This window comes from Artemia franciscana, chromosome 17, assembly GCF_032884065.1.
Source record: "Artemia franciscana chromosome 17, ASM3288406v1, whole genome shotgun sequence".
NCBI classification, from domain to species: Eukaryota; Metazoa; Arthropoda; class Branchiopoda; order Anostraca; family Artemiidae; genus Artemia; species Artemia franciscana.
In genome coordinates this window covers 10594108-10605161 of record NC_088879.1, presented here as the reverse complement: position 1 = coordinate 10605161, position 11054 = coordinate 10594108, and the positions used below count along the sequence as shown (strand labels likewise).

Below are 11054 nucleotides of genomic sequence, written 5' to 3'. Positions count from 1 at the left end.
GAGTGTAAAATATAAATACAAGTACTGTCCCTCTCTTCCATGTCTAGAACGACTCATGGATTGGATAACAGCAATGAGGGTAACGATGGCGTAAATTAAAAAGAAAATCCTAGGAGACAAAATAGGAGAAAACTTATTTTTCAATGAGCATTTAACATAATACGACATGTTCATCCACCTAAACATAATCATAATAATTGTTCATGCCTGAAATGGTTGAAGAGGTCAAACAGTAATCGAGGACAATGAGAGAGGGATAATTGGTCTGAAAAAAAGTCAAATTCTCATCCTCTCCCATACAAAACAACCATTCTTAATGCCATTTGCAAGAGCAACGAAATAAATACAGTCCAAAAGATTAAATCCAACCCCGTATCAAAACTGGTGGGGGGATGATTCAGTTTTTGTTCGGATTAAAAATTCAGTTTGGTTTTTAATCTGTACTAGTTTTTTGCCTCATAATCGGTGGAAGGGGGTAGGTATACCACTGGAGTGTAAAAATATAAATACAAGCACTGTCCCCCTCTTCCATGTCTAGATCCACCAATGTATTGGATAACAACAATGAGGGTAACCATTGCGTAAATTAAAAAGAAAATCCTGGGAGACAAGATAGGAGAAAACTGATTTTTCAATGAGTATCCAACACAAAACGACATAATTCCACCTAAACATAATCATAAAAATTGTTCATGCTTGGAATTGTTGATTAGGGCAAATAGTAATCGAGGAGAATGAGAGGGGTAATTGGTTGGGAAAAAAAAAATCAAATTCTCATCCTGTCCCATACAAATTAACCATCCTTAAAGCCATTGTGAAAGAGCAACGAAATAAATACAGTCCAAATGATTAAACCCGACCCCGGACTAAACCGTTCGTAGTAACGAACTGTATGTAAGGAATGGGGGGGGGGGGCAACTCTCCCGCTCCCCACAGACATAAGTTTGCCCCTTAACTGAAATTTAGTTTCTGCAGGAAATTTTGTCAAAATTAAGATAGGCCTGCATAATTCAATTATCCAGTGAAACAGGTCAGTTTTCTTTAGTATATATTTGCCCTAATGGTACTATGTAGCTCTTTTTTCATTGTATACTAATTTCATATACTGTCTACTCGGTTAGTACTGAATTGAGGGATCTTATTCATGAAACTACTCACCCATCAACTGATCTGTTACATCATCCATTAATTTTGCATTCTTTCGATTGTCAACTCCACGATCATCTCCCCAAAACCCCTAGTATTAATCCGCTGTTTGTCTCGAGTCAATCAGATAGTCTTCCTAGTGCAACTGTTTCGCATCTTGTTTAATTAAAGGTAATTAAATTAAAAAAAAAACGAGTTTCTTTTTAACTGAAAGTAAGAAGCGACATTAAAACTTAAAACGAACAGAAATTACTCCGTATATGGAAGGGGCTGTTCCCTCCTCAACGCCCCGCTCTTTACGCTAAAGTTTGACTCTTTCTCTCAACTCTACTATATAGTTACTATATATTACTAATAGAAATGAATCTTAGATTTCTGTTTTAGATTTCTTCATCTGATTTCTGTTGTCATTTGTGCCAGAAAGGAGATGCTGTGGTTGAAGCCTTGGATACGCCTGGTCAACATGAAGAACTCTTTGCATTCGCCGACGACACCACCCTGGGGGCTGCAGCACCTGATGAATCATCTCTTATCCTCAAGCTACAATTGATGGCAGAAAATATATATCGTTGGTTTGATGCAAATTTGTTAGCTTTGAATGTAAAAAAATCGTTTCTTCTTATATTCTCCCGCATAGGCAAAAGCTGCCCTACAGTGACAGAGCTTAAAACATCTAAGGGATCCATATCCCGCCCAGCTGACCGGTTTATTCGATTCCTTGGGATACTTCTGGATGAAAATCTATCTTTCAAACGGCATACTGAGTCAATGAGATTAAAGGTTTCTCGAGGCCTTGGAATTATTCGAAAGCTGAAGCGAGTCTTTCCTTTCTCTATCCTTCGTCTATTATATTTCTCTCTTATTTACCCTTATTTATGCTACTGCTCGTCAGTGTGGATGTCAACATTTCCATCTGTACTTACACCTTTACATAATCTCCAACTGAAAGCAGCAAAAGTTCTTCAGTCTACCACCCATATTTCTGTTGAACCTCTGAAGATTAAAGATATTCATACATTACACCTCTCTTTCATTGCATTTCAGTATTTTCGTGGAGACCTTCCATCAAGTTTTTCCGGGCTTTTTGAAATTGTTCGAAATGTCAGTCCTTATGAAACTAGAAACAAGGATGATGTGCTAGTGCCATCCACCCCTGCAGTGCGCTCGGACTTTGGTCTGATAGTTGCTGTCGGACGTGCCTGGAATTCCATTCCTGTTGGGATTCGACGGTCCTGTACCATAGGATCCTTCAAGAAACGGTTGAAGAATTTTTTAATCAAAAAAAAATAATTTAAATTATAATATTGATCAGTTATTTATATTGTTTAGTTATCAAGATTTAATTTATTTATTTAATTATTTAGATTGAATTTATTTATTTAGATTTGGGTGGTGTGAGTGTTGGATCCTCGATGTATATATATTTTTTTTTTTTTATTTATTTTTTGTAAGTAGGTGGTGCGGAGACCGGTTGTACTCGGGTGAGGATTGGTGAGTAGACTCTAAATATATTTTAAGTGTGAATGTAATTAATAGTTATTTATGTTTTGTTTTGTTGTTTTTTTTTTCCCAAATAACGGGCCATTGAGCCCTTTGGGATATTTTTTGTTTATAAATGGATGGATATTGGTAATAAAAGGAACTTGAACTTGAACTTGAACTTCATTCTTGATTGTTTGAACTTTTGTTATTTTGAACATCAATCGGTAATTGGATTCAACAAAAATTGTTTGTAATGTTTATCAACAAAAAATTACAATTGTAACAGCTGGACATTGTTGGAATTGAATGTTAAAAGCCTTATTAGAATTCCCTTATAATCGAGTTTCCTGCTTGTTGAGTGACAAAAATATTGGATATAGAAACCAGAATTAAAATTTCAGTATGTTGAAGAACAAACATGTCTATTTTCCAGATCTTTATTGGATCTTCGATTGTTTGAATAATAAATAAGTTCGGTTTCAAAAAGGCTACTCAATTACGCGTAAAAACAACAAATTTGGTGATGTGTCATTAACGATGGCGCCCTAATTAACAAACAATAAATATAAGCCATAGGCAATATCCATGGCAATCGGAAATATCACAGAAATAATGCTTCCACAACCACTTGGGTTACGTCTATCTCATCACAACTGGCTATTAAATCAGCCAGGGACTCTCCTTGGTAAATTTATAGTAAGCCATAACACTGGCTTCGCAAAAATTGATTATGCCATTCGATACCTTTTTTTATGCTTTTTACGAATATAACAATCGCTTCTACCTTAAATTTAGATTTAAGCACTTTTTAGCTCTTAAAAATGACGAATTTTCAAATAATTTTGATAGCTCATATAACTGACTTACCAATAAAGTAAGCATACCACTTGATGCCTTTTTGCATGTTCTTTACGAATATAATAATCTCTCCTACCACAAATTCAAATTTAAGCACTTTTTAAGCTCTAAAAATGACGAATTTCCAATTGAAGTACAAGTTATCCGTCGTTTCCGACAAAATAATTCCACGTTTTCTCCGCGCCGTTTTCGACAAAATAATACTACATTTTCTCAGTGCTAAAATTATTTATAATAAGGTTAGCTTAGGTTAGGTTGGGTTATGCTAGATTAAAAAGTGCTTAAATCTGAACTTAAGGTAGAAGCGATTATTATATTCGTAAAGAGCACAAAAAAGGCATCGAGTGGTATATTCACTTTATGCGAAAGCCAGTTATATGGTTTGCTATAAATTTACCCTGTCCATAATAACCAAATTCTGATATAAGCCAAAACTGGTCCTTCTCTCGCTCAGAGACATACATTTTGAGCCACCACCGTGGTTTATGAAAACATTGGTTTCCAACCGAAACCTAATCAATCAAACAGGTCGTGGTAACGAACTGTAGTAGGGAGCGACCCGGCTCAATAGTAAACAAAACTCTAACAAACGGAAGTTTGATGCTAAAAGATATATGAAAAGAATCGGATTTTCATGCTGATTTTAAACATGTAAGTTTCATCAAATTAGCGTTACTATTAAAAAAAAAACAATGAAAAAATAGACACGAAAAAGTTTTTTCAATTGAAAGTAAGGAGTAGCATTAAAACTTAAGACGAACAGAGATTATTATTACGTAAATGAGGGCTCTAAAAATACTTCAGCATAAAGAGCAAGGTATTTAGGAGGAGATAAATACCTCGCTCTTTATGCTAAAGTATTTTTAGTAATTTCAACTATTTATTCTACGGCCTTTCTGATCCAGGGGTCATTCTTAAAGAATAGGACAAAACTTAAGATTTAATGTAAAGAGCGAAGTATTAACGAGGGGACAAACCCCCTCATATGCACAATAAAAATATAAGAATACAAAAGTTTGTTACGTAAGTTAATTCTTAAGTTACGTATATTTTTTACTAATAAAAACGTTCGTTAAAAATTAAAAGTTCTAGTTGCCTTTTTAAGTAACCAAAAATTGGAGGGCCTCCTTCCCCACCCCTTTTTTCTCAAAATCTTCCGATCAAAATTAAGAAAAAGCCATTTAGCCAAAAAAGAATTAATATGCCAATTTCATTTTAATAATTGTGCGGAATATGCGGAGAGCCAAAATAAAACATGCATTAATTCAAAAACGTTCAGAAATTAAATAAAAAAAATAGTTTTGTTTAACTAAAAGTAAGGAGTGACATTAAAACTTAAAACGAACAAAAACTACTCCGTATATGAAACGGGTTGTCCCCTCCACAATCCCTCGCTCTTTACGCTAAAGTTTGAATTTTTGCCACAATTCTATTTTTTAAAACAATTAAAAACTTTAGCGTAAAGAGCGAGGGATTGCGAAGGGGACAACCCATTTCATATACGGAGTAATTTCTGTTCGTTTTAACTTTTAATGTTACTCCTTACTTTCAGTTAAGAAAAAACAATTTTTTTTTAATCCTACTAAAGAAATGATTCTGTGATACATGATTTTAAATTTACACCATTTCTGTCTTTTTTTTTAGAAACAACAGAAAATGAGTTTTTATCCTTTATTAATATACTGTAACTAATTTTTAAGTAAAATGAGATATAAAATTGCTGCAACATTCTTTAACTGTTCAAAAATATAAATTATAAGCTAGAAATCTCCGTGGATAAATTTCTTTGTGTGCGTTTGCGGAAAAGGAGGTTGAAGCCCTTTCAATGTAAAAATATATTTACCTTCCGCTTTTTCTGTTATAATTCCAATATCTGTTTTGAATTTCTATTGAACATATTGTTTTAAATGCCACCATAGTCAAATTTGATATGATAGGTAAAAATTTTTAATCTACTATTGAAATCCAAACCATTTAGATTAATAAAACCTATTTACGTTGAGAATTATATTTTCTCTACTGAAAAGTATATAAACCTTAATATTTTTAATAATCTTTGAACTTCAAACACGAATCACAGTTCCAACAGAAAATTTGATTCCTTTTTACTGGTATAAATTCCAGCAGAAAATTTTGTCAGAAATCCAATATTTTTTAACAGTGTAATAAAAGACTGCAGTTTTTAAAAAGTTCAATAAAGTATTTCTCAACTGTTTTGAAGTCATAGGACGAGGGGCTAAAATTTTAGGATTGGTAATAAATAAAGGATTCTGGCAGACCAATGCAATTTTAGGGATTTTATTTTCTGTAAATGGGTGCACTCAGGTCTGCCTTTTGGACAGCCTCAGTTGGGAGTCATTTTTAAGATGTCACTAAAAACACCACAAGGTTTTACGATACGGAATAATCTTGGGGTGGGAGGGGTACAAATCATCTTCTAACGACCCTTAAAAATAATAAATTTGGAAAAATAAAGCAAATATTTATCGACAGTGAATTTGTTCAATAACTTCACATTTTATATATTGTTTTGCTTTAGGTTGTAGCGTCATGCTCATACGAGCCAGCTAAGCTCGAACTTTCAAGGGATTACCAGTTTTTGCGAAGAATAATTGATGCACAAGATAATTTCATTGAAATCAAAGCCCTAGGGTTTGACTTGGCCATTGAGGTAAGTTTTTGCCAGCATGGTTCTTCTTTCTCCTTAAAATTCACTTTCAAACAGTAAAATAAGCCTTTAAAAGTTTAAGAATAAGCAGTATCATCTTTTATTTGACTTCAAGTTTGTGAGGGATCTAAGAAGGCTGATTTTCCTGTTCAATTTTTCAAGTTTACCTAGACAAATCTCATTGACAAGTACTGCTTATTTTTCAATTCAGTTTTATTTTGAATAAATGTAGTCTTCACTATATTATTAAATATGTCGATTGGTCTAGTTGATAGTAAATTTTATCATTTATACTTGACAGAACTGGGTTCAAGGACAACGGTTCTTCAGCTCCATAGGATTTACTGAAGTAGGACTTTATTAAAGTAATTCCACCCTTCTTTTATAGATTATTCGTCGATGGCTATCAGAAGCCCGCCGAGACCTTGTGCAACACCAATGGGAAATTGTGAAAAATGCGATCCGTCATTGCTCTTTACCTATATTTATCAAGTTAGTTTTTGCAGAAGTTTTTAGGTGGAGATCTTACACGAAGCTTCAGGATACTCATCTTGCATTAGGTGTAATTGATTCCATCATGATGCTTTTTCAAAAAATTGAAATACAAGTAAGACCTTCTGTATTTTTTTTGTTTTATCATAATATTAGTTCGATATATCACCCTGTCGTTTGTGAAGGTATTTTTAAGAGTATGATGTGTACGGCCACACGGTAATTAGAAGTTGAACCCCTGGCGGTATGGTCATTGTTGTTTTGCATTGTTTGTTTTGGGTAGCGTGTATAGCACTTTGTTAGCTTACAATGTTGCCTGATGTAAATTAGTTAATAGCCACCAGCTATATGATTGTCAGCTCACCTTCGTGGCACTTTTGCCACTACCTCTTGTGACCGAAGCCTATTGGCGAATATTGTTCTGTGAAATTAAACTAATATTTAAGTCTCATCAGAAACGCCTGAATTCGGACATGGTTTAAAGATTAGCTAGAAATATTTTATTTTATTAACATCCAGGTTTTAAAATAAGATATTCAGAATTCGCGATGGTCCGGAAGAAACTTTTAGCTTTTTCGGTTCTTTTACTACTGCCTGTGTAGAATAGTGTCTACAATTAGGCTATTAATACATGTCACTACCGGTGCTTTTATTGTTTTTTTCATATATTCTTATGAATACAGTTTATGTATTTGATGGGCTTACAAGAATTACAATAGCTACATAACTCTGTATGTGTTTGTTCACGCTAATAGTTTTTCGTGTTTTTTTTTTCCTTAATTGGGCTATACTTTAAGCATGAGTGATTAGGACAAGGAGGGATTGAAAGAAAGTGGCAAAAATAGAGCTAGAAATGGGAAGTTCTAAATAATTGTCCTCAGAAATACTGACTATGTTTTTTGTGTGTTTTTCTTTTAACCAAAAAATCTAGAAAGAATGAGTCTCTTCAACATAGCGTAAATTTCCATGCACTTTAAGTATGAGTGATTAGGACAAGGAGGAATTGAAAGAAAGTGGCAAAAATAGAGCTAGAAATGGGAAGTTCTAAATAATTGTCCTCAGAAATACTGACTATGTTTTTTGTGTGTTTTTCTTTTAACCAAAAAATCTAGAAAGAATGAGTCTCTTTAACACAGCGTAAATTTCCATGTCATTCTTTTACAGCCGTATGCTGGGCAAAATTATCTCATAATTCTATTTGGGAGTCAAAAGAACTCCTTTCAGCTGGATTAGCCAAAACGTTTTTGGGATCTAAACGTCAGACTTAACTCTGAATTGCAAAATATTACATATTAAAAAAAAAGAATAGAGCAAATAGAAATGGACGAACTTAACAGTTTTAATTGTCTACGTACTAATCTGTCTTGACTACAAATTTAGCTCAGACGTTATATTGTTATTTTTGTTGTTTTTCAGCATGGACGTCAATTGGTCTTTCACGCGCTTGCTTACATAACAGCCTCGAAGAGTGGCTTATCAGAAACTGAGCTTGAAGATCTCATTTCACTAGACGATATTGTTTTAGATGACGTATATCAATATCACATGCCACCGGTCAGACGAATTCCACCGCTTCTTTGGACTAGAATAAAGAATGATCTGCCCAATTACTTAAGCGAACGAGAGGCAGATGGCGTATCTGTCCAAAATTGGTATCACAGGTCTGAATGTATTCATTTTTGCTGCTATCCATTGATGTGTGTATTGTTCCCGTATGATGAAAGTTCTGAAGAAACATTTTACATCTTACCTATAAGCATTTTAGAATTTTATCTGCATATTCAGACTTTAATTTCAATCCATGTCGAGCCTGAAAAAGACAAAGGGCTGAGGAATGTTGGAGGGTTATTTGCCTACTTTTTACACTCCATGAAATAGATTAATTTCCTTGCACGGTTTTACTTCAATGATGTGTAAAATGACTACTTTTCTGAAAAAAAAAAAAAAAAATGCAAGGACAAAGGGTGTTGCTGGACGTGTCTACTTTCTGTACCCAGTCAAATAGATTGAATATTTTCGATATTTAGGCTCACACACCAACCTCCATTATTTAGGTTGACAACATACACACCTTTTTACTTTCTACTGCCTTTTTGGTGGTACAAGGGGTGGAAGGGCACCCCTTTGTTTCTCTGATCATACCAATTGATAACAATCCTTGCACGCCTCAAACAAGCTGCAACATGCCTACCTTTTTGCTTATAATGTGACAGAAGAAGGTACAGAGGGATGTTGGAAGAGCCACGGCCTGAGTTCATGGTGGCTCAGGGAAGGTTCAGCACACCTTTCTTTCCCGAAAAAAAATTAAGGAGAGAGAGAGAGAGAGCTGGGTGGCCATTGAGGCAAACACACTTTGTACCTTCAGCTTAAAATATTTGTGTAAGTCCTGGATTTGAGTTATCATAGAAGGGTAAGATAAAGGTTAAACAATAGAATTTGCGTGCTTATTTAAAATAATGAATTCGATCCATCTTAAATTTCCTTGGTTCTGACTTGGGGTTTGATTCCATGCTATCTAAGTTGCCTTGGGGCACTTGATTTCTCTAAGGTATTATTTAGGTCGGTGTAAAGTCACTTCAGTTCCGAAATTAAGCTCAAAACCTATGCTAATATGCATAGAGATTCTGATAGTTTTTTTCATCATTATCATCACTTGCACCCTAAATTTATGCAATTAATACACATGACTGAAGACCGATTTATGTCTAACCTAGACAATCAGTTTTGTTTACACAATATAATTTCAATATAATTTTTTTTTCTTAAAATATAAAACATTGTCACAAGAATTTTAGAATCTCACCTGACAAGGATGCAACTTGGCAACTAGTTGGATTTAAACGTACTAAACATTTGCCTAGAATGAAAGATTGAATTTATTTCTTAATCTGACTCCTTTCTACTCCTAGAATGAAATATTTTCTACGATTCTCGTAACGAACGAGTATGAACGAAATAGTTTGTAATAAAACAGCTGTCATATTTGTGTTTTTATTTCAGGCAATTCCGGGAGACAGCTCTGGAACGATATTTCAGTGAAGAAGATCAATCAATCTATTTCCATTCAATGATTGCGGAATATTTTCTTGGTGTTTGGGGTGGTGGGAAACCTAAACCGTTCAAGTATACAGAAATGCAGATTATGAGGTAATGTAGTCTTGATCTTCATTCATGACTTATACTTAGTTTTTAGAATATCTCCAACAGATACTTCATATTAAAATAGACTTAACTTTTATTCCTATGTATGCAACTCTTAGGGCTGGCACATAAGGAGAGGATAGGTCTCCTGGTTCCCCCCTACCTATGAAAACTCAGGATTGTTTCTATTTTCTCATGATTTTTCTTATAGTCTTGGCTGCTGTGAGTAAAAAAAATCAGTGCCGACCACACGATGTTTAAAGTCCTATACAGTGGATAAACTGAGAGTAACTTTTAGCCTCAGCAATATTTGGTCCAAAAGATACAAAGGCACTTTGCCCATGGAAACCAACCAATGAAAGAATTTTATGTGTAAGACCTGTTTCTGACGGTAAATTGTCGTTGATAGTGTGCTATGCACCCATATATGATGCTGACGACGCCATTAAGGGCGAGTTCTGTGATACCCTCTAATTATTGATTGATCCTATTCTGATTAGTGACGTCACCTGCGTCACAGAAAACCTTAATGGAATATCTGGCCAAGACAGATCCTACTACCCTCAAAGTATAGGATGTCACGGAGTTGGCAACATACACGAAAATGGTGCTCGACTTGTCATTTTTGCCATGGAAAACAATGTACTAATTGTCGGTACGCTCTTGCAACATAAAAAAATTATGAATACGGCTGGGTATCCCCGGATAAAACCACTAAAAATAAAATCGACTATTTCTTGATTTCCCAGAGATGGTGGATGATCTTAAAAGACGTTCAAACTTTCAGAAATGCCGACATAGGTCTAGATCACGAACTGGTAGTAAATGCACTGAATTTCAAACTGAAGTCAAATATTCGAATACAACGGCTGCACGTTCTGACGCAGACAAGCTAAGTGACAAGGGAGTTTGATTTTCGTTTGGTATAAAACTGTTTGGTAGATTTGAATCCCTTGCTGATCTACCAGAAGACATCGAGGGAGCCTGGGAAACCATTTGCGAAAACTCTACGGATATGGCAAAATAAACTGTCGGGTTTAGAAAACCGGTTAAACAACTGTGGAAATCCACAAGGACCTCAAGGCAAATTTCAAGAAAATGGTGAATTGATGTCGACCAAGAACTTTGCGTACGAAGAAGCTAATATAAAAGTAAACAAAAATTACCAGGTCCAAGAGACGGAAATACGTGACTGAAAAGGCTAGGCCGTCTGAAGTAGGAGCAAGCCATGAAAACACACGAACAGTGTATCTTCTTACGAAAAAAA

General features: G+C 34.7%; 1 protein-coding gene across 1 annotated transcript in view; it reads left to right on the top strand.

Moving 5' to 3' along the window:
* Positions 1–3213: 3213 nt before the first annotated feature.
* The window catches only part of LOC136037859 (NACHT and WD repeat domain-containing protein 2-like), a 50129-nt gene continuing 42288 nt past the window's right edge, over positions 3214–11054 (top strand). The window contains exons 1-5 of the mRNA XM_065720709.1: positions 3214–3324; positions 6026–6157; positions 6543–6761; positions 8063–8307; positions 9647–9793. Of these exons, the coding sequence (XP_065576781.1) occupies positions 3214–3324; positions 6026–6157; positions 6543–6761; positions 8063–8307; positions 9647–9793 (854 nt within the window). The remainder of the gene's footprint in view (positions 3325–6025; positions 6158–6542; positions 6762–8062; positions 8308–9646; positions 9794–11054) is intronic.